Consider the following 24,671-nt stretch of genomic DNA (forward strand, 5'->3'; position numbering starts at 1 on the left):
AGGCTGGATACCGGTCCCCGAGGACCACTGCCCTAGTAGACTCGGACCTTAGTTGTTGTCTTCATGGTCTTACTTTTTGGTCAACAAACTCATCCTTACTAACCGGTGCACATTAGAATGAATAAAATCCGACAAATTTGTTTGTGCATATTTTCCGGATGTACTAAAAATGTAATTTATTGCTATATTTGCTTTCACTGAGTTGGGAATTTTGAACGGTATGGGATTTTTTTAATAGGTTTTAGGTGAACTAATGAATGCACACTCGCACATACACATACTCACCCAAATACAAAAAAAAAAAAGAGAGAGAGAGAGAGAGCAATGATGATGACATGTCAAATCGGTAAAATTACCGAATGAACAATACTGAGCTCTCCAGAAAAAAAACGAAAAAAAAAGACTAATGGTGTTTACGGGGTCTGGGTGGATTGAGGTCCACCAGTACAGTGGTCCTCAACCCTGGTCCTCGGGGACCGGTATCCAGCCTGTTTTCCATGTCTCCCGCAGCCAACACAGGTGGGAATCGTTATCAGGCTTCTCCAGAGCTTGCTAATTAGCTGATGATATGTTACACCTGTGTTGGCTGCGGGAGACATGGAAAACAGGCTGGATACCGGTCCCCGAGGACCACTGCCCTAGTAGACTCGGACCTTAGTTGTTGTCTTCATGGTCTTACTTTTTGGTCAACAAACTCATCCTTACTAACCGGTGCGCATTAGAATGAATAAAATCCGACAAATTTGTTTGTGCATATTTTCCGGATGTCCTAAAAATGTAATTTATTGCTATATTTGCTTTCACTGAGTTGGGAATTTTTTTCCCACTCCTAAAGTGGGGTGGGGTGGGGGTGGGTAGCAGCAGGCATTCAAGAGTCGAGGAACGAGGGAGGATGTGAGGCATAAAAGATCGGATTTGTGTCAAGAGACAAAACTGATGAGGGCTGTGTGTGTGTGTGGGGGGGGGGGGCTTGTAACCATGGCCGCACGGCAGCAAGGTCTATTCAAGCCTAAGATTCTACACAGCAAATTGTAGGCTCGGGTGCTCGCCTGGCTCGCTCAAAGCTTTTAATAGCCGCGCTGCTAGCTTCACACACGTGCAGCTACTTTCCTAGATGCCCTGAAGACAAAAACAGAAGACAACTTGTTTTATCTGTTGTGTTTTTTTATGTGAATACGCCTTGCTGCTTCGTTTCGAATGATAATGTTGGTTTTAAAAGCACATATCATCCTGTCACTTGATAAGTAGGCGGGCCCGCCCTACAATATTGTCACATGGACCTGATTGTGACATCTGTGTGGTGAGGGTTTATGCAGCGATACTGGCAAACAAGATTATACAGTACTCTTATCACACAATGACAAAAGGTTTATTATTAAAAAAAAAAAAAATAAGGAGAAACTGTAGCGAATCATGTCACTAATGTCTTAAGGAAACTATCATGAGTACAAGGGTCATCGCCTTTCAGAATTTCTCATGTTCATGTGCTGTAAAGGCAAAAGTAGGCAACCAGACGACCGTCCTACACAAAGCAATCCATTGACATGCCTTTTGGGAGAGTAGCATGCATTGACTAGCAATGCGTCAACTAGCAATCGCAATGTTGTTTCTTCACTAATATCCTTCACAGTGAACTTTGGCAGCAGTTTATGGCATATAGCCGGAATTTTATTGAGATGTTGTAGGTAACGTGGGGATGTTGATGACAATTTACAAATTGCTGTAGTGATTGGAGCTACCAGGAAGCAGCGTTCATTTATTATTTATGATCTAATATTAAAACATGCTAACAAAATGTAGCGACGTAAACATCTTTTAAAGTGGACTGTGGAATACAAGCCAGCATGCGTAAAAAGGAAAAAGCACAGCACTGTCTAAGTACTACAGATCAGATTGATCAGGTTCCTCTTTAACTCATTCACTGCCATTGACGGCTCTAGACGTCGAGAATTCATTTGAACTATTTCTATTAGTTTAATATTTTTTCCCTAGAAAACCTAGATTTTTTTTATAGTACATTTAGAACAGATATAACATTTCTGATTAATTGTGAGTTAACTAGTGAAGTCATGCGAATAATTAAAACTAAAAAAATTATTTGCCTGACATCCCTACTTTTTTAATAATCTTTTTTTATTTTTAATAATCAACTCAAGTAATCATTTGGAGCCAATTTTTTTATTTAAAATTTTCCAAATCATCTGATTTCAGCATATCATCTGTAATTAACTGATTTCAGTAGTCCTTCATTAAAATATAAAAATGCTTAAAGTTAACTCACGATTAATCGCAGATTTTATATCTGTTTTAAATGTACAATATTTTTTTTCTAGGGTTTCATACTCTTGTTAACAAAAGAGGAAAAAAATGTTAAACTAATAGTTAAATAGTTCAAATGAATTTTTGACGTCCATAGCCGTCAATGGCAGTGAATGAGTTAATAAATGTAAAATGTCATAAAAAAAAAAAAAAGTATTTTCAGCTATTTGTCAATGGAAATGTTTTATTTTGAAAGATGAGTCATAAGGCAGTAGTCCGCGCATCGGTGATTCAGAGACTTCAGCTGCCAATGGGTTCGAGCTGATTGCGGATCAGGTTTCTACACCCGTGCCTGACCCTGTTACTAAGCCAATGATGTGTTTACGATACATCATAACAGCACAAGTACTGCAGTACAGGATGTAGAGGGCGGAGCGAGACGCTGCACCCTCCGGTTTGGATTCAGACAAACTCTGGCGTGTAAGCAGGAATTAATTGCGAGCAACTACGCTGATCGAACCATCCATTTCATTACAACCTGGACTGGTTGCCAACCAATCACAGACCGCATGTAATTTGCCTATTTGTTAAACGAAAAAATGTATACAAAATGTGGTACAGTGCAGTGTCTTGGGTTTACCTGTTAAAAGATAGATCACATTTTTTATTTTATTTTTTATTTCATTTTTATTTTTTTTCTGGAGTGCTCAGTATTGTTCATTCGGTAATTTTAACCGCTTTGACATGTCATCATCATTGCTCTCTCTCTCTTTTTTTTTAAATTTATTTTTATTTTTTTAATATATATTTTTTTAAATAAATTTTTATTTTGTATGTGCGCGCGCGCTCACCCAAACCGAACAGATAGATCAAATTTATATTACAGATAATTTTGAACATCTGGCGCGTGTGATGATTCGCCAATGAGTCAAACCCGCAGCATCAGCATAGTGCCCAACTATTGACTAGGAGGACTTATTTAATGTCAGATTTATTTTTGCCTTATCTATCCGTGGCTGGTATCGGCAGCCTCCATTAGTACTCGATACCTCGAAACATGACCGGTGTCTGCCCCATACCGACACCTAGACTCGATACTTGCGCATTTCTAGTATTTTCATTAGTTGTGAAGAGACAAAACGGACTTTTCTGTTGGCCAATCAACGGACTACCCTCCAATTGGCCTAACACTGCCTACTGCATCCCAGCCTAAGGGTGCGAAAATCTGAGATGAGTTGGGACCATTACAATAGAAACGCAAAAAAAATTAAATAAATCTTTACTGCACTCAACTCAATGGAATCTTACTATTATTAGTTTTATTTAATGGAAAATTGATTTTTAACTCGATTTGCGAGGATGCCGTTTTCCATGTCGTGTTACTTTTCACCCCTATTTGTACTCTGACGGCCAATTGGCTTACAAGTTCTCAACACGTCTGGGAGCAGGTGTGTGTGTGTGTGTGTGTGTGTGTGTTCCTGAGCTTATGTTAGGTCTTTTGCACTTTGAGTGTGTATTGTGTTTCCTAAATGTCATAATCCACTTTAGCGCTGTAGCTGTGAGTCATTTTGGGTGTTCTTTGCGATGTACAAGGACAGAACATCTGGCCTGTGATGTCAACTGTGCCGAGCCAACGACGAGCAGCCTCATTTGTTTTTTTTGTTTTTACTTTCTGTATTTTGTTGAATGTGTTTTTTTCTCTCGAATTGTACAAACACCAAAAGCAGTACCACTTTTTGTTAACCTGATTCTTAGCAGCCAGGTGTCACGTGCAGAGCTGAGTCGAAAACAGTGAGCCAGTCTTCTCAGGCTGGATTTCTGTTAGTCAGCTGACTCTCACGAGAGCGCGTCACGTTCGCAAAATAATCAGCTGGGGAATGTCTTCTGTTGCCTTTTTGTTTTGCCCTCTCACTTTCATTTCCCCTTGCAACCAATCCAGTGTTCTCTATTTTCGCCCTATCTGCTTTTCCTTTTGATGTTCCACCCTGTGAGTCCGTTTTACAAAAGCACCTTAGCGTCATTGCATGATTGTGTGCTTGGTTTAGGAGGCAGCAATCGGTGAGTCACGAGTGAGTAAGTCATTTGGCCTGCAGGTGTGTGTGTGTGTGTGTGTGTGTTACTCAAGGTAAATTTCTAACCTCAGCTTAATTGGAGGGCTGTGATTAGAAACAAGAGCGTCCTGTCCCTTCCTCTTTCCCGTTTAAGTCAACATTTAAAACTGCTTCCAAAATACAGCAAACCCCCCCCCCCCCCCTCACTTGCCCACCAAGCTGTTTGTTTTTATATCGGATGGCCAATTCGGACGGCCGCCAGCGCGTGCGGCAGAGCAAACAGGATTTACCCAAACGTGTCTCTTCTCGTAGGTATGGCATCCGTCCAGAAACCGTCATTGTGTACGGCCAGAGTATTGGAACCGTGCCTTCTGTGGACCTGGCCTCTCGCTACGAGAGTGCCGCAGTCATCCTGCACTCGCCGCTCACCTCCGGCATGAGGGTGGCCTTCCCCGACACCAAGAAGACTTACTGCTTCGACGCCTTTCCCAAGTAAGTCCGCAGATGGATGTGGCGGGGGGGAAGATTTTATACCGGCTTTCGGGGACGTTTCTGTGCTGCCAGCTTTAACTCATTCACTGCCATTGACGGCTATAGACGTCAAAAATTAATTGTAACTATTTTTATTAGTAAAATATTTTTCCCACTTTTGTTAACAAGAGTTTGAAAACCTAGAATTTTTTTAATTTTATTAGAACAGATATAAAAATTGGGATTAATTGTGAGTTAACTAGTGAAGTCATTCGATTAATTACGATTTTAAAAAAATATATATATTTTCTTTGAAAAAAAAAGATGATTATTTTTTTTTCGGAAATTAGGGGCATCAGGCGATTTAAATTTGCAATCGTAATTAATCGCATGACTTCACAAGTTAACTCGCGATTAATCACAAATTTTACATCTGTGCTAAATGTACAAAAAAAAAAAAAATTTCTAGGTTTTCATACTCTTGGTAACAGAAATGGAAAAAAATGTTGAATAGAAATAGAAAAAAATGTTGAATAGAAATAGTTTAAATGAATTTTTGACGTCTATAGCCGTCAATGGCAGCGAATGAGTTAATAATGCAAGGTTTCTCAACATATACAGTTGGATTTTTTTTTTTTTCAATTCCCCCCCAATATTTGTATGTAATTTATTATTATTTTTTTTTTGTGGGGTTCTTAGGTCTCTCTCTTTGAGAAAAATTTCAGGGTTTAATTGTTATTTGAATTTGTCAATTATATGCTAATTTTGGCTATTTGTAGGCTGGCCCGGTGCCAAGTGGAGTTTGACCGTACAGTAAATATTACGTTTTTTTTTTTTTAATATATTGGATTGGTTGGTCCTTCTTCTGATTGGATCCAAAATCTTGATTGTGTAACAAAAGCCTACTTTTATGTCGAGCTACCACTGTATGGTTTCCGCTTTTAATACAGCGCGTGCTTCAGTTATTTACCGCATATGCATTGTGTCCAATAGACATCTTTTTTTTTTTCCTCTTAGGAAAAGGTGGTGCTTGTAAGTGTCTCTAACGACTTTAACATAGTCATGTTTTCACCACAGGGCTACACCTTGATTTGGTTAGTGGGTGTGTAGTTGTTAGCAGATCATCTTATAGCAGCATTTGCTCTGTAAATAGGGTGACATCATAGTAGCAGGATTCGAAATTAAAAAAACCTTTCGCTGTCATAACACACAGCATTATTGTTCATTACCCAAACCATGAAAACAAGTTGGAACAAAAGTCATAGGTCACCACTAGATTTGTTTTTATGATAACCCTTTTCAAAATGTGAAACATTTACATAAGTCTCCCCCCCCCTATCCTCTATGAACCAGGAAGTAGCCTGATAAGTAATCAGATGGACAGACAAAGCCAAATATGAAGAATTATGAATTGTTTTCACTTTATTTGTTCTGCGCTCTACTTAGCTGCCGCTCTCTTGTCGTACAGTATGATCATTAGCGTTGCTAAAATACCAAATATAATTAATTTTGCACATCAAACAAAATACTGGCATGCTTTCACAGCTCTGATGAGATGTTTATAAAAATAGAATTTACATGATAAAAGTGAAGCTGGTCCTTTTCTGCTCTTCGCTGATTGCATTTGTCAACTAGTTTTTTGCCTTCATGACTTATTGCATTATTATCGCTGTGCTTTTATAATGGTGCGACTTTCCCTTCTCTTCACAGCATCGACAAGATTTCAAAGGTGACCTCGCCGGTCCTGGTGATCCACGGCACGGACGACGAGGTCATCGACTTCTCCCACGGCCTGGCGCTGTACGAGCGCTGCCAGCGCCCCGTGGAGCCGCTGTGGGTGGAAGGGGCGGGGCACAACGACGTGGAACTCTACGGACAGTACCTGGAGAGACTCAAGCAGTTTGTCGCGCATGAGCTGGTCAACTTGTAGGAGAAGAAAACGCTGCGGAGATAACATTGGTGGTTGGTATTATTATCATGACTTTTTTTTTTTTTTGCTGGGATGCAGGCATTGTTTGCCTCTGGGAGTGTTGGTGGTAGGATGATGATGATGATGATGATGATGTACCACCTCTGGTACTTGGAGCTCCAGTTCAGTCCCATCCACTCCACTGCAACTGTGAACCTTGAACAATACCCAAACTAAAACCCCATTGTTTTCGCTTTTGTGTATGGATTTTTTTTTTTTTTTTTTAACATGTTGCACAATTGCACATCGCTACAGTATGCGGATGCAAGACAGAGTAGACGACATACTGTGTGAAGAAGAGCCTGTGTACAAGCGTGTATGTGACATTTTTGCTGCCTTTTACAAAGGATGCAGTCCTGGCTTATTAACGCAGACCTCTGACCAGGCCACAAGGATGCTGACACTCTCACTAAACAGCCTTGATCCAAACTGCACTCTCCAATCCAACCGATGTTGAGTTGTTAGTATTTTTTTTTTTTTTTTTGTGTGTGTTATTATTGCAGTATGTTTGTATACATCATACGTGATATTTGCACATTTTAGCCGTCACTGAAGAACTGTGTGGGACAAACTGCTGTGCTGGTCGGTGTTGCCAAATGTTTCGTATAATATATCGCAAAAAGGGGGCGGCCTCTCGCCGACTCTGATCTTACTTGTAAGTTTATCATGCAATGTAGTTCCTCTCAGATTAGCATCACTATGCAGAAGTCTTGTGTCCTTTTAGAAGAACATGTCAAGAAGAGTGCGGATTCTGACAGTGTTTTCTCTTTGTTGTTTTTTTTTAGAATGTTAAAGAATCCATATCTATAGCTCATATTAAAAATAATCGCTTGTATAACTGATAGAAATATAACAGATTTACTTTTGTCTTTTTTATAATATGATGAAAATGTATACCACTAATGCTCTTCTTGGCCTCAAGTGGTGCCTGGAGTCTATTTATTCTCAGTTCAGGAAAATTAAAAATGAAGAGGTTTTGTTTTCCGTAGAATATCTAAACAGCCACACTTACTAACTCACCACGCATGTTCATGGACAATAACTTAAGTTTTAGCTCAGCGTTACATGACCCTTTTTTTTTTGTTTTTTTTGCTTTCGCGTTTTTGTCTGCTTGCCATTTCTGGTTCCATTGTTGATGGTTTACTTGCCCTTTTATTGCCGAGCAAGGCCAAGCAAGCACTAATGACTCCCATTTACGCTCAGAGCTGAGATAAGCAAATGTCAACGTTCACGCAATGCCATTACTTTGTTGTTGTTTTTGGCCCACAAGTCCGAATTCATGTCTGACTCTAGACCATGTTAAAGCTATGGGTGCTAATGGAACTCGTCACATCGACTGATTAATCAGGATTTGGCGTCTGTCCGGTCCTGTGTGTTTTATTTTACAAGATTATTGTTCATTTCTGTCTTAGTTAAATTACTTTGTAAATAGATCACTATATTATGTTTATATATTTTTTTTGTTCCTTTTAAAACTCAGTTGCCATCATCTTTGGTATGCTTACATTTACAGTATACTTGATGTGACATCTCTCAGATCAAGTCACAGCCCTCATTGTTTTGTACTGCTCGACTGGACTATTGACATCCTTTGATTCAGTTTTTTCTACCACATATTTCGATACAAATGGAACTCAAGCTGTAATAACAATATGAACTTTAGTATATCTAATGTGGATAGCGAAATAAAGTGGTAATTTCGAAGAATTCTAGTTTGTGTTGACTTTTTGGGGATTGATTTGAATGTTAAATAAGCCTTATTCGGTCCAGTCAAATAAAAGGAATGCAATGTCAGCAGAGTGGAGAACCAGAGAAGGTGAGAGGAAAATGAAGTTAAAAAAAAATAAATAAATAAAAACTACTAAAGATTTCAGCCTTTTTCATGATATTACTGAATATCCATAAACTGACAGCAAGAGCCAGATATTCTTGCCAGTGACGGCAGCAGAGGAGAATGAAATGTTTCTATAGAGATAAAACAAAAATGGCTATTGGAATGGCTGTTTCTTACATGGTGTTAAATAGTCACTGGCCAGATGGACTTTAAGATAAAGAAACCGTTATGTAACTAGTATCTTAATCTGTAAGATTTCAAAAGACCATGTCCTGAGATGAAAATAAAACTTTTTTTTAAGTGCGGTACATGGTTGTAGAAGGCCCTCAAGTGACTTTCCAAATCCCTGTTCTCGAATTCACACATTTTAGTTGATGCTAAACATTCATATTAAAAATCTTTACAGTCCACGGATGCGACGGACCATGTTTTACCTCGGACTCCAAATGACTAAATAACGCCCGTGTTCATAGCAGAATCACAATAAGGTTCCTTTTGTATTAGTTCCAGCAGGTGGCAGTGTGGCATTGGTTTAAACAAGCCACTCCCCTTCACTAAAGGGGCTTCACGAACACTTTGGAAACCGGCAACGCCGCTATTTAAAAGCGATCAAGGCAGAGTTACAGTTGACACTTAACACCATAACTTTCTTAATTTCACAAACACTGCGTTTTAAATACTTACTAGTTGCCACAATTAGCGCTACTACCTTAAGTGCGAGGTGTACTACAGTATTTTGTTAATAGCAATATACTCGCTGGCTGTCTTTGAACGCATCATCACTTCCTCTCCCAAACCGCGCCTGCTCCTCTCTTTTCCGCGGCTGAAGGGGGTTGACCGTCTGAGGAGGGGGGGGGACGACTGCCCATCAACAGGCATAAAAAAAAAAAAAAATCGACCATGTGTAGAGAAGGTGAATATAAAAGGCACGCTGACAGCCGACGGCGAGGGTGAAGCTATTTCCTTCGTCTCAAAGTTGGCTTTCGAAGCGAATGGACAAGAGCGGGAGCTGGGAGCAGGACAGCCCGACCACCACCGAAGGTAACTCACAAAGCCGCCCGGGAGAGGCTTCACATTGTGTCCGCTTGTGTCAACTGGTACGAGGGGTAGCGAAGGAGGGACCAGACACTCAAAGCGGTCCAATGTGTTGTCTATGCATGTTACATCCTTCGTTTTTAGCCAGCTGTCAAAAGTCGGAAAGCGTCTACTACAGTAAGCTAACATTCTGTAATTTCCTCTTTTTGTGTTGACATAGTGACTCACTTTAATTGCGAAGATGAAATCAATAATTTGTAGTACTGCTGCTGAATTATAAGCGGAACCCCCTCAGTTTGTATTTGAGCTACTGTAAGTGATGGTTGCATTTGCCAAGAATGAGGAGAGTTCTGTCCTGTCCTCTCCACGCATCATTAACCACATTTGTCTCATTGCTGTTGCAGATTCTTTTAGTTTTTATCAATTTGAGGACTGCACACTTACCTCACCTCAGCTGTATTTTTCACTTCAAGGAATGTTTTTTGGGGGGGGGAATCTGAGGAATGTGTGAGGGTCTGTCCCACACATCTGTTTGATATTCAGTAGCAGGAAATCCATGAAGTGTTGTGTGTGTGTTGCAGCCTTGTGCTCAGTGTCATGTCCAAGGCGATGAATATTGAGAGATGTTGGGTCTTAAACCTCAACAGGAGCAGCTCACCTGTTTTCAATCGAAGGAATGTCTACATTAAGTTCCACCTCAAAAATCACTTAGCTCTCAAAAAGTACCACCCATAATGACCAACATTAAAATACAGCAGTATGGGTGCTGGTCGATTCAGCGAGGGATTCTTATTGAAATCAGAAATGAGAGTTTTGTGTAAAAAAAAAAAAAAAAATTTAAAGTTCATTTACATCTAGAAACAGAGTTGCTCTAAGTGTTCCGCTAAAGCTATGGAGAGGTTTTAGTTCTAAAAACCAGAGGCGGGCAAAACCGTTGTTACATCGGCACACCATTGACGGAATGCTTAGATCCGTCAGTACGAGGGGTGTTAGAAAAAATCGATTCGGCAATATATCGCGATATTACAGTGCGCGATTCTTGAATCGATTCGATACGCGGCCGAATTGATTTTTAAACATCCATTTTTTTTAATGGGAATATTCAACAAAACGTCTTACTTAGGGTTAGGATTTACATATTAAGCATGGAAGAATGTTATATTAATGGAACATTGAACCATAATATTTTATTTCAGTGCTGTTCAAACATGAAACTGCAACCTGTTTGCTAAATGCAGTGGCTCAATTATAAGCCTGAATTTTCAAATACAATTTTTTTCATACAAATCTTACTTATATGTACATGTTTACTGATTAGTATTTTCCAAATTTGAGTTAAAAAAAAATCGCAATAATCAATTTATAGATTTGTAAGGTGATTTATCGGTATCGAATCGAATCGTGACCTATGAATCGTGATACAAATCGAATCGCCAGGTACTAGGCAATTTACACCCCTAGTTAGTATTGACACGGTTATTGACGATTACGTTGATGGATAAAAACCCACTTCCGGCAAAGCTTATAGTCAGTCCATAAATGTTTCAAAGTTTCCCGTCATTAATTGATTGTCAACAAAACGGGCGTTTTGTGTATGTATATGTGTGATAATGCAGAGAATGCCCCTTGGTGCATTTTTAATTGTTCAGTTGAGCAAATGGTCATAAAATAAACAAGTACCAGGAATAAACAAATTCATACATAAGCTACTACAGCCACAACTAACACCCAGGCAGGCACATAAGCAGTAGACGGTTAACAGGCAGCCACTAACCTGAGCTCACAACAGCCAACTTTACTCTCTCATTCTCTGACTCCCACGTCACTCACCAGGTCAGGCCCCGCCTTTTAAAGCCATACATGCTCAGTCACAGATAGTGTTGACGCGTGGGATGGCGACCCTAATTAATAATGCAAACTTTATTTTTTATTTTTTATAAGGTTACTCAATGAATCCATGTACAGTCATTTCTGGACTATAAGGCGCACCTGACTATAAGCCACGCTAGCTAAATTTGGGGAATACTCGAGTTTGTTACGCATATAAGCCGGACCCTGACGCTCTTCTTTATAGTGCGCCCCTTGTGATCTGATATATAAGCCGCACCTTTGTGTTAGCCGCAGGGTCGAATGCAATTGAAAAAAGTAGCGGCTTATAGTCCAGAAATTACTGCAGTAATCGGTACAATAACTGATTCTAAAAATATTCGATAACGGCAGTTTTTGCCGTAAGAATACTTTGCTGCAGCGCAAGAAGACACTCAAGTTACCGCAGAAGAACAATTTTTCATTTGGTTGTTTTGTTTAGGGTCTACAAGTGTTTTTTTATACAAACATTTATTGAAATTCTGACTTCATGACAGGGTTAGTGTCTGACTACGGCACCTCTGTAGAAATGAAACTCTGTCGTACTAAGGATGCCTTTATTACTGTCTTGATTCAGTTTTTTACCCCCACCGATAAATCCAGATTTATATCAGACGGGTTCATTCAGTGCACACACAAAAATGTGACTCCAATTAAGTCTGCATGCAACACTATTGTAAAAACGTTCCACGCTTTTTTTTCCCTTCCTTGCCACATTTTTCCCAATCTTTTCCAAAGCGCCTCAGTGACTCATTTGTTCAAACATGCAGCGTTGAATGACTATTGTTTGTCTGAACCACCTTCCCCATCTCTGTGTTTTTGTTTCCTTTCAGATAGCAGCAGACGTCAGCAGACGTAACTACCATGCCGACAAGTGATGGTTCGAGCCGCTTCCCCGTCTTTGCGGCTCCCCCCAAAGGCAATCACCAGCGCTCCCCGGGCTACGTCCCCGGGCGGGTCGCTCCGGTCCGCTCGCCCCCGCCGGCCAAAGCCCCACCACCGCCACCGATCAAACCTCATGGCCTGTCGTCGCAGCGACAAGCCACCTTCAGCTTTTCGGAGGAGGGCCAGCGCCGGGAGTGTGCTCAGAGCCTCCAGCTGAGAAAGAACACGCTCATCTGCTTCGGGGTATCCATGGGAGCTTTCTTCCTCAGCCTCATACTTGTACTTAGTCTCACTAGTGGTGACATTTTAGACGGTAAGTGTTATAGATCCTCTAAAGCAGTGGTTGTCAAACATAGAAAAAAAAATACTTGGGTCTTCAAGTACCACAATCATGACCAACATTAAAAGTACAAAAGCAAAAATTAAAAAAAAAAAAAAGTACAATAGCAAAAAAAAAAAAGTACAATAGCAAAATATGTGTTAATAAAAAAATAGCAAAAAAAAAAAGTACAATAGCAAAATATGTGTTAATAAAAAAAGGAGGCAGAGGCTTTATTCCTTAAAAGTACATTCAATATTTTTGTAAGCTATTGTAACATAATAAACAGCAATATTGCACATACAGTAAATATAGTAAAATAAAATGACAGGTTCCCAGCCACAACCTTGAAGACAGCCACTCTACCACTTGAGCTATGCCACCCCTTTAATACCGGACTGAGTTAATGTACCACCTCATCTGTTTCGCCGATTTTTTTTTTTTGCAGAGAATTGTCCTGATCACAACCCGTCTCTGAGTAACTGGAACCCAGGCCACCAGACAGAAAAGGCCATTGTTGTGAGGAGGGGAGATTTATTTCGATTGGAATCTTCTGCTACTTTCCGTTCACTCACCATCCAATCAGGAGGTAAGAAGCCTCAGAAGGAGCAACCTCAAATCTCCTGCATGGTTTTGATGATTCCCTCCAACTCACTTGATTCAAATGAGCAAAAGTCTGGTCACAATCCTGATTATTTGAATCACATATGTTGGAGGGGGGAATCATCTAAAACATGCAGAAAAGTGGCCCTTGAGGATTGGATTTGGACACCCCCCCATTTCAACTATCTGTCTTCTCACAGGTCGTGTAGTGTTTGCGGACAACACCGACGGCTCCAAAAACATAACCTTAAGAACAGGTCATATCCTGATTGAGAATGGCGGAGCCTTTTACATCGGCGCACCCAAATGTCGCTACCGTTCCCACGTTGCCATCGCCCTCTCAGGGCGCTCCGACAGCAAGGACATCCCTGAAGTACCCGGTCTTGGCCGGAAATTTATTGCCGTCATGAGTGGCGGAACGCTGGAGCTCCACGGCACAGAACGAGTCTCCTGGTCTTTGTTGACTAAAAACGTGCCTGCCTCTGGCCTGGACACGGGGGGCGACGCCTTCCAGCGCAACTTTAGCAGAGGCATCAACCTGCGCGTGGTGGATCAGGACACGGCCGACATCCTACTCAGGGAACGGTACGACACCCACGAATCCCGCAATGACAGTCGCCGGCTCACCCTGCTGCTCCGGTCGCTGCCGGCGGGTCGCATCGTCGCGCTCGCTGTCGGAGACTCGGCCGTCAAAAGTCTTCTGGATGAAACCAAGAAGGCCATTGAAGAGACGCTTGGCAGCAGATACGTCTACGATCTCAAGTACAGGTGAGGAGGTGTTTTGTGGAAAACACTACTTCACCTTTCTATTTTTATGCAGGATCGTGAGTGATCGGCGGTAACAATGAATACACAGAGACTGATTTACTGTGCTAGAATAATTGTGTATTTTATTCCCCGCAAACAGCAATCAACACCTGTGCTGTGCTAGAATAATTGTACCTTTTATTCCCGCAAACAGCAATAATCACAACTCGCTTTGCTAGAATAATGATGCCTTTTATTCCCCGCAAACAGCAATCAATACACTACAACGTTAAGCAGCATAATATGATCATCAACAGCGCTTACCTTGACACTAGACCGGAGAGCCCACGGTCCGGGTAGAACGAGCTGCAAAACGGCTGGGCAATGGTACGTATTCCACAGCTGACTCTGTCCGGACCGCGTGCCGCTCCGTCTTTTATTCGTTAGCGTGAAAAACCGGGCTAGCCAAGCCCTTTCTCAGACACTTTCGAAAACATGTTTTGCGAAGCAGGGAAGGCTGTAGTATATACAAAGAAGTGTTCCCAGGCTGATTCCGCCCTTTATTTACAAATTGTTGGGCACCTGGATTCGTACAACAGTTCAGGACAACAACATATCCTTATGTAAGAGGTTACATGAGGACATATCAAACCATGGTTATTTTCCCTTCAGGAGGCGTGTCACACTTGTACTGAAGTGACTCTGTGGTAATAAGCATGACTATGAACACATTCTGTACCGTGTACGGTTTGTCTTCGTCAACCAGACTCCAACTGTGTCTCAGTCTATCGATGCGTTCAGTGCGGCATGTTTTTCACAGTTTCAGGTCATACCATTTTGAAATCTTACTTTTCCTGGTGGTGGTTCTGGACCACTGGGAAATCGTTTCTTGGTCCCTAGGGGCTCAATTTTGTTTTTGTTTTAAGTTTTTTGACTTATGCTATTAATAACCCTGGAGAACCCATGGGGTCAAATTTGGCCCCTATAAATTCTGCTACTCAAATAACAAAGACCTTTTTTTTTTTACAAATTTAACTTCAAAAGTCCAGAGTGCCAGTTTTGACCCCTGCATGGGGCCATCTAGTGGATGAATATTGCACTTACAAGAGCCAGACAAGATGGTTGGCAACATGCTTGCTGTTTTGTTGAGCTGGAAATCAATCCAAACGAAACCATCTTCTCAGCAAACCATCAGATGGTAAAATTGTGTATTTTTTGTTAATCTATTTCATATCATGTTGCAGAATGCCTAGGAGTATGTTTTATATATATATTTTGATAAATTAGCAACTCTGATCTAGTTCAAAAAACAAGGGTTAAAATTGAAAAAACATATATTTTGGTGTTCAGTGAACTTATAGCAGTCATTTAATGTATAATTCATAATTTTCCAAAGAAGAAAAGGGTTCTTGGGTTCTCCAGGGTCAATTTATATTCCTTACACCTTTTTTGACACCTCATTACGTAGATAGACAACCAACAATAACGCCAGAATAATGCTCTCTCATACCTTCCCATTTGGGATTCTACCTTGAATAATTCCGTGTACTATTTCTCTTCCTGTTTTTTGTCAATTTCTGCTCTTTGCCAGGAAAGGAAGCAAACACCGGATAACAAGGTTATGGTCGTAAAGTTTCCAGCAAAAATGTGACTGTTCAGGAAAGGTAGCGTTCCTATCACTCCTCTGTCTTTAAAAGACAAAAACTTTGCCGTAGTTAGTTGAATTACTCGATTGGGCCTTTTGTGTCTACAGCACCCACAAACGCATATATTTCTTCCAATACAAGTCTAGCGTTACACTGGATTTATTTTGTAGCTGAACCCAGCTCGGACCTCGGCTTGGCAGACCAGTCAAGCGCTATGCCAGATTCTCCAGTTTCACTTTAGGGTACCGAGCCAGCACGGAGGTCTTCACAGAAATCCACTCAAATCCACAACACAGCGCTTCAAATGACTCCGATGATATAGCCCTAGTGTGTGTGTGTGTGTGTTTACACAACAGCCTAACGTGCGCACTTTCATCTTTCACCGTTTATTGGAGGGATTTAAGCTTAGCTCTCAGTGGATTTGCCTGATAGGAGACGTACCGCTGACATATTATAGACGACAGTGTGCAGTTCAAAGTCTCACTAGAGTTGAGAAATCTTTCAGGCTTTAAATCCATAGAACTGCGTGTGGGACGTTGAACACGTGCGCATGCTTATATTAACACAATAAACTATCCAGCGTGCGTAGCTGCGTTCTTGTATAAATGTATGAAGGTTCACCTCGCGAGTCAGCCGTGCATGACTTTAGAGCAATTTCAACAAAATAATTTACTGCAGTTTTAGTATTTCAACATAAGGTTGCTGAAAAAAAAAAAAAAAAACCACACGTTATTTTTGATACAGAAAATGAGCTCCAGCTTGTTTTGGAAACTAAAGTCGACCACGCTTCAGTAGACCCTTTGTGTTGAACGTTTTTGTCTCTCAGGAGAGCGCTTAGACACACGCACACACCCAGCAATAATGAGGTTGTTTAAAGGCTGTGAAGATCAACCGGTGGCCGAGACTGAAGGGAAAAGTGTGCCATTTTACGCGCTCTCTCTCTCTCTCTCTCTCCCTGTGCTTCCTGCTTGCGCTTTTATCAGTTTGCGCACGGGGCGCAAAGGTGAAAGGTTCTTTCCCCTCGGGAAGATCTGCACTTGACAGTACAGTGCGGCTCCCCAGATGGATCCGGTTTGTGTGTCCGCTGGATGCAATGTTCCACTTTTATCCTCAAAAAGATTGTGTTATTTATTTTACAATGAGGATTACCAGTGTGTACGTTTCGGTTGGTTTGTTTTTTTCATAACTTTTGATGGAGTCAAAAATAGTTCAAGGGCATTCCTTCACTGGGTGGTCCTTTCCTGCGAAAGGCATGTTTGACGACTTATTATGACATATTATCTCCATAAGTTTTCTTTCTCGTTTGGAATCTAGACAAACTAAAATAATTGTGACATGAAATTCACTACAGGATTACACCCCTAAATCCGCACCCTCCACCACTCAAATGATTTCATCTTTTGTCTATTTTATTTTTTATTTTTTTACAATTATCTCACCACAATACTTTTCAAGACATTTTGAATTCAAAAGTTTCCATCAAACTGTGAAACATCCCTTTTGGTCTTTTAATTATTCTGTGACAGGACACAGTGGATGCTCAAAGGTCATCGTTGTGGAATTTTTAAATCAATGTCAATCATGGTACTCGTGTAAATTGCGATAATCGGCTCCACACATTTGAACATGGTGGACTGTTAACTGTTATTATATCTATGAGTGACAAGTGCAGTGATGAATGTAAGTGGTGTACATTTTGTTCCGTTGTTTCTTGGCAACTTCATTTTTTCGTCCTCGCCATATTGTTCTGAACAGCTGGGACAGAGACGCGTGTACCGAACTACTGACCATGTGACTCATGTGCCACGGGGACTTGAGGCGGACGGGGAGGATCTGATGTGTCAAAAATGATCTGTAGCCTAATTATTATTGTTAGCTTATTGTTGACACATTGAACACAACAGGCAGGACTGAGATGAATGTGCCACTTTCCCACATTCCAAAAGTCAATTTCTGCTTCGTTGGTTGCTTTGATGACTTTTTTTTTTTTTATTCTTGCATCACCGGAGGACTCATGGTGGCATCACACTTGTCAAGTTAAAATGAGCCGATGACGCAACACAAGATGACATTTTGACATTTTTTTTTTCTCCTCCTCCTCTCCGTGATCTTTGCAGGCAAGCGTGGGCTTTGGTGTCGGCGGTGGGCGGCGGCAACGCGTCGTGCTCGGAGGACGTCAGGGAACACGAAAACCACGACACTGGCGGGAGGGCCGTAGCGAGACGGAACTTCACCACCGTCAACGGCGTGCGCTTCTCCGTCTCGGCCTACAGCGAGTGGAAGAATGGTGAGGAATGCGTAATGGTACCAATAGTTATATCATGTCCTCTTTGCCGCTATATAATATGCAGCTACATGTTTTGAAATAATAGCTATATTTGAGAATACAGTGGTTTGTTTGAAGGCCCCCCCCCAAAAAAAAAACATACAATTGGTCACATGTTTAATTAAGAGAACCCACGGGGTCAAATTTGACCCCTATAAATTCTGCTACTCAAATAACAATGACCTTTTTTTTTTTTCCAGCAGTGATTTTTTTCCCTATACCCACAGCTAAGCCCGTAGCATAGAGAGGGCTATAAATAACCGACAAAATTCATTATGACAAAAATTGACATCTTTGAAGAGAACTATTTAATACAGGTAATAAAAATGATAAACATGTCACCTGACAGTGGAACCACTAAGATCAAACTCAATTTGCTAAGAAATAATGAAAATATAAATTATTTATTTGATCGGGGGGCGGGGGGGATAATAGTCATCTTAATGTAGCCTTTAACTGTAGTACAGTACAGTACCTTAACCCTGGAGAACCCACGGGGTCAAATTTGGCCCCTATAAATTCTGCTACTCAAATAACAGACCTTTTTTTTTTCCAGCAGTGATTTTGTCCCTGTGTTCTTGTTTCCGTTGGCCAAAGTGTGTTTGTACATTCAAAATTCAGTTCTAAAATGCAACAAATAAAACAAAAAAATTATATTGTTCAATGTAGCTGTGTATTTGATTGATTATTTTCTTAAATTCTAAATAGTTTACTGACAGTTTTTGTTATTCTGATTTTTCGAAATGATACCCCTAAATCCCAAAAGGGTCAAATTTCGCCCTAATCCTAAATTAGGGAATAAAGTGTTAAAATTGAAAAACCATATATTTTGGTGTTCAGTAAAATTATAGCAGTCATTTAATGTATAATTCATAATTTTCCAAAGAAGAAAAGGGTTCTTGGGTTCTCCAGGGTTAAACTACATGCAGTCACACTATTACTCCCTAAAATTCTGAAATGCATTACTCACTCATATGTTTTGTGACGTATACAACATAGATATAGAATGAAGTGATGATGAATTTAGCTTTATGAACTTGCAATGGGAAGTTGATGGATTTTTCTGCAGCATTGTGTAAGCAGGTACAAAGGTCACAAATGAGGTGTGTCAGATGACTGATTTGCCACCTGAACCTGAATTAACTTTATGCTTTGGTGACCATATCATTATGACAAATGTATACAAAGCTTTTAAATCATTAAACATGACCTTTGAGCTGTATATTTCGGGTGACTGCACATATCCACACCCTGACAAACCTTTTTCATACTTGAGTCAATTCTACTTGCAGGTGTGCTTTCTGATTGACTTTATGTTCCTCCCACCCAAAAAAATAGTCACAAGGTAAATCCATGTTATTCCTTTTTTTTTTTCTCGATTAAAAGTTAATTATTTCCCTTCCTAGGTTTCCCCATCTCGGGTTTTCAGGTGGATGCGGTGGACCAGGTGGTGCTCAATCTCCAGGATGAGGTGCAGCAGACCTGGCAACCCGGCAATCAAATTGTCGTTGCCAGTACAGATTATTCCATGCATCAAGCTGAAGAGTTTACACTTTTACCCTGCCCTCATTGCACCAGTAGGCAGGTCCGAATACAAGGTGAGACAGCGGGGGTGTTACAAAGTCCAGATGTGGTGGGAATAGTGGTTTGTTTTTGAATTAATCAGGCTGCCCCGAATTTATTCTGCGATGCTTTACGATTTATATCTAGAATAATCAGTCCCAGAGCCCAAACTGTCGCCTTTTATTAACTTCCACTGCCACGTGCATTTTGTTGGCATGTGAGAGCAAGTTTTTAGGCACATGAAATTGCTTAGTTATTATTATTATTATTATTAGTTATTATTATTTTTGGCTGACTTTTAATGATTTTTACATGATACATACCTACAGTACCTTTAACGCAATATACATCACAGAAAGTTTCTCTTTTGTCTTTTTTTTTTTACGACACCCCAATGTTCTGAGTCTGACCCAACCGTTTTTGTCCATCCTACTATCAGATCTATTTTCTTCAAGCAAAGACCAACTCCCTTCCTGCAGAAAAGGATGTGATTAAAAACGCGGGTCTCGACTTTTAAGTCACTGTTGAAACCAAGCAGCTGCTCTGCTGTTATCATTGCCAACAGCACTCTGTGGACACGAGCACTTTGGGAGCTGATTTATGTTTTTATAAGCGTCTCACCAGTTTTCTCTTCCAAGCTGTATGTTATTTTAGTGGGTCGAGCGTGAGGTGCGGCTACGGCTAAAGCATATTTCTGTGGTGGGCAGTAAATATTTAATTTAACTGTTTGGAATACTCTGCTTTTGGTTAATGCCGTGGGACACAATCCGTTATGTGATATTGGTTGGTTCATTATAATTCGTTCCCTTTGGGAAACAATTGTCAAGTGAAACAATTTGGCTTCAACTATTGTCATCAGAAATATGAATTTCCTGCCAAGTGGATGTTAAGTGACATTCTTAACTGTCATACAAGTATAATGAGAAGTTCTGTATGTTCTATTATACAAATATAAGTATAACAACTCACCCTTTGAAGACTGATTATTATTATTATTTTTTTTACTTATACAGGGATGTGATTTTTCCGCTAATTCGCGGAATTCCGCTTTTTTTATCTCCCCCCCAAAAAAAAAATCTGATTTTTTTATTTTTATTTAATTTTTTATTTTTTATTTTTTTATAGTAGTTCATTGTGTATGCACATGACTCCGACAGATAACATCTTCTGCTATAACAAAGGCATTTGTGGTATGCTCTAATATGAGTTACTTTTCATTTGGTCATGATACAATTATTTGTTCATGAAATTTGAACTCTTCAACATTATTTATGTGTTAACTTAGTAATCACATTAGTTAGATATGATGATATTCTCAGTGATAGTTTTTAAAAGCAAAGGCAGTCCAATGTTTTTGAATGTGACTGATTTTGAGTTGACTAAAACTGCCATTTTATATGGGATAGTTCAATATACATTGAAAATTTATGCTGTTGTTTTGTCTATTTCTTTGTCATGTGAGTGCATTGAAAGTACTTAAAAACACGGAAAACCCATGAGCCCTAACCCTAACCCTGGACCTAGCTGGGTGCCAGCGGCCCCCAGACCCCCGGCTAAATTTTCAGATAATTTCACTTTGGTCAAAACACATCCCTGCTTATACCGTCGCCCACCCGTGTTGTCTTGTCTCACGACCATTCTGTTTTATCCACGGTGACCTGAAACCGTACCGCCGCGGCCGCCGGGTGCATAGTATATACGTAGCCTAATTAACTCCAGTTATGTGCCGTTTTTCTCTATTTCTATCCAATCGGAAAATCACCTCATGCTGACTGCGTGTATGCGCTCCACAGGGAAGCCTCTTTACAACCATGTCGGCGAGATCGTTGATGGAGTGGACATGCGTGCCGAAGTGGCTCTGCTCTCTAGGAACATTCTTATCTATGGAGAAATGGAAAACTCCTGCTACGGAAACAACTTGTGTCAGTTCTACAGCCACGACACCTACGGAGGCCACATCATGGTGTGTAACTTTGTAGTGCCCTTGCTTTGTATTCCTAAGTGCTAAACTAAGCTTCGTGTGTCTGCATGCTTTATCCTGACATTGCTTTCTTCGGTTACTGTGTTGTGACTAATGTACATATTTTTCCATTCAGCATTTTGGAACTCGGTGAATTTTGTTTATTTACCTTCTGTGCTAATGTGAGGTGTTATTTATGTTCCCTGCTTGTATTTTTATGTTAACTCTTTGACTGCCAGACGTTTTCAGAAAAGGGATGCCGTGGGTGCCAGCCGATTTAAGCATTTTTGACTGATCTTTCAAGGTCCACAGAAAATTATGTGTTTGGACTATGGAAACACACATACTACCAAATGAAAGATTGGACTCTCATCTTTCATCAGAAAAAAAAGTTTGTTTCTACCTTATTCCGTTTTTCAGTAATCAACAATAGAAAATGGTTAGTTTCACCTCTGTTTTGAAAAAAACAAACAAACGTATTTTAACGTCTTTGGCACTCCTCCATAGGATTTTACTAAACGTTATTTAACGTTTTTGGCAGTCAAAGAGTTAACTAACTACTGTCTTTCTACGCCAATTTCTATACTCTGTCTTGGACATTTTTCTCCTTTTTCTCATGTCATTTTTAGATTACCATTCTGTATACTCCATCTGGAAATATGCACAAGGCAGTTTCTCATCTTAATGTTTTCACCTTATGCATTTGGGTTCCCAGTGGTTCCCTAAATATTTGTAAAGCTTGCTTTTTTTTTTTTTTACATTATGTTTCCACTGTTTGAAAACTACTCAAATGGCTTCAAATTATAACTCAATTCCTCAACTTCAAGATCAACTTCTACACGTTTAAATTTAATTTGTAATCTGCAATGACAAAGTAGATAGAACATAAACCACGTGCTGTGATAAAGTAAAAAAAAATATATATATATTTTTTGACTACACAGTTAAGTCACAAAATATTCATACCATGATTACATTTGTGCTAAAGTGAATATTTATTTGTTAAATTAGTCTCTCCCTAACTGTAAATGGCTTAAAGTGGTAGAAGACCAACAAGTAAGTTACATATAATAATAAAAAATATTCACACATTTAATTTAGTAACATTATCATATCTTAGCCATTTTGGTGTGAGTTCCAGTTAAGATGCTAATTCTATGTGATGTTTAAGAAAAAAAAGGAACAAGGAAGTGTACAGTATGTGTCACAGCGCGAGCAGTTGCGTACACTTAAAAATTATCCTTCACAGGGCCAATGCGGTCTACTTTTTCTAACACACGATCATCTCATTGGCTCCCTGCTCTCCTCCCCACTATGCCAGATCTCTGGAAACTTCTCCTCAGTGCATCTGTCTTACGTGGAGCTTAAGAACATGGGCCAGCAGAAAGAAAGGAGTCGCTACCCGATCCACTTCCACATGTGTGGCGATGTGGACCAGAAAGGAGGCTACTGGGAGCCCACCTACGTGGACGGCCTCTCCATACACCACTCCTTCTCCCGTTGCGTCACCATCCACGCCACCAACGGCTTGCTGGTCAGTAGTTCTGTATAACTTGAAAAAGAGGGAAACTGATGAAGATAAATTGTCCGTTTTGACGCTTTGTCAGAAAATTAGTCCTTGTGTTTTATGGAAAACACTACTTCACGTTTATATTTTTATGCAGGATCGTGAGTGATCGGTGGTAACAATGAATACACAGAGACTGATATACTGTGCTAGAACAAATGTGCCTTTTATTCCCCGCAAACAGCAATCAACACACTTCAACGCTAAGCAGCAGAATATAATCATCATCAACGCTAGACCGTAGAAGCCGACGGGCCGGGTAAAACGAGCTGCTTAGCGGCTGGGCGATCGTACGTATCCCACAGCTGACTCTACCCACACCGTGTGCCGCTCCGTCTTTTATTCGTTAACAAAAAGTTGTGAGCGTGAGAAACCGGGCTGGCCAAGCCCTCTCCCAGGCACCCTCAAAAACATGTTTCCGAAGCAGGGAGGACTATAGTATAAACAAGGAAGCGTTCCCAGGTTGATTCCGCCCTTTATTCACAATTTGTTCGGCACCTGGATTCGTACAACAGTTCAGGACAACAACATATCCTTATATATATATTTCCTTTCACCTTGTCAGTTTCAATTTGCAAAATTGAATGAGTCAGTCCTCTCAGTTTCTTCAATCGAAGGGCCTGTCCTGTTGCCTTAAATGGGGTTTCCTTAGTGACAAAGGGCAACACATTCTAATGAACATGTGTCAAGATTCAGTCCTCAAAGTGTATATTTTTGAGGTTTCTCTTCTCCAACGCGCCTGATACAATAATCAGGATAATTATCAGGCTCCTGCAGAGCTTGCTGATGAGCTTAAATATGAATCAATTGTGTTGCACATGAGAAACCTCTAAAACATGCAGGACTCAGGCCCTCGAGGACCGGTCTTTGACACCACTGTTCTAATGGGATCCACTACAAGAGCTGTATCACCAAAATGACACGACACGTTTTAATGGAGAAAAAAAAATAGCTTTTATGTAACAAAAAATAAAATACCGCCTTAACTCCTTTCAGCATTGCATTGCTGTGCATTTCTCCACTAATCTTAATGCCCCCCCCCCCCCCCCAATGACAAACATTTTATCTTCATCCATGTATGCCATTGCACATTTTCATTGACATCACGTGTTCAAGGTTGTTTGTTGACAACGTGACTGATACTGCCTTGACGTCAATGGATCATCGTCTTTGTTTTTGTCCTTGGGGCTGTTGCATTGCCATCATTTTTCCTTTCAGCATCAAGGAAATGGAAAGTACAAAGGTGTTTCGTACACATAATGCCAATTTGACCTCTTTCCCATGTCCAATTCATCCACGGTGCTTTCCTGTCAACACTCTTCGGCTGGCAATTGCCAGCCCAATTTCCCTCAGCGGTAATCAGTAAACACTTTGTGGGAACTCCACCGTCATCTGTGACGGTTTCCCAGTACTTTGTTTGTGCTAAAGAGGAAGCCAGACACAATTAGTAATGCACTAAAGCATTTGTATATGAACCTTGGACAAGACAATTAAAGATAATGACTTCCTGAAAGACAGGAACCCTAAGGCTGTTCATTTTTCATCCAGCCACCTGACTTCAGATGGATTT

General features: G+C 40.4%; 2 protein-coding genes across 2 annotated transcripts in view; both read left to right on the forward strand.

Annotated features, from left to right (window-relative positions):
• The window catches only part of abhd17b (abhydrolase domain containing 17B, depalmitoylase), a 17,933-nt gene extending 9,476 nt beyond the window's left edge, over positions 1–8,457 (forward strand). Inside the window, exons 3-4 of the mRNA XM_077561198.1 lie at positions 4,623–4,802; positions 6,492–8,457. Of these exons, the coding sequence (XP_077417324.1) occupies positions 4,623–4,802; positions 6,492–6,711 (400 nt within the window). The 3' untranslated portion in view covers positions 6,712–8,457. The remainder of the gene's footprint in view (positions 1–4,622; positions 4,803–6,491) is intronic.
• A 972-nt stretch (positions 8,458–9,429) lies between these two features.
• cemip2 (cell migration inducing hyaluronidase 2) overlaps positions 9,430–24,671 on the forward strand; it is a 32,851-nt gene continuing 17,609 nt past the window's right edge. The window contains exons 1-8 of the mRNA XM_077561197.1: positions 9,430–9,625; positions 12,319–12,683; positions 13,138–13,278; positions 13,493–14,060; positions 17,803–17,972; positions 19,418–19,609; positions 21,368–21,537; positions 22,856–23,068. Coding sequence (XP_077417323.1) covers positions 12,350–12,683; positions 13,138–13,278; positions 13,493–14,060; positions 17,803–17,972; positions 19,418–19,609; positions 21,368–21,537; positions 22,856–23,068 — 1,788 coding nt within the window. The 5' untranslated portion in view covers positions 9,430–9,625; positions 12,319–12,349. The remainder of the gene's footprint in view (positions 9,626–12,318; positions 12,684–13,137; positions 13,279–13,492; positions 14,061–17,802; positions 17,973–19,417; positions 19,610–21,367; positions 21,538–22,855; positions 23,069–24,671) is intronic.

Source organism: Vanacampus margaritifer, chromosome 3, assembly GCF_051991255.1.
Source record: "Vanacampus margaritifer isolate UIUO_Vmar chromosome 3, RoL_Vmar_1.0, whole genome shotgun sequence".
NCBI classification, from domain to species: domain Eukaryota; kingdom Metazoa; phylum Chordata; class Actinopteri; order Syngnathiformes; family Syngnathidae; genus Vanacampus; species Vanacampus margaritifer.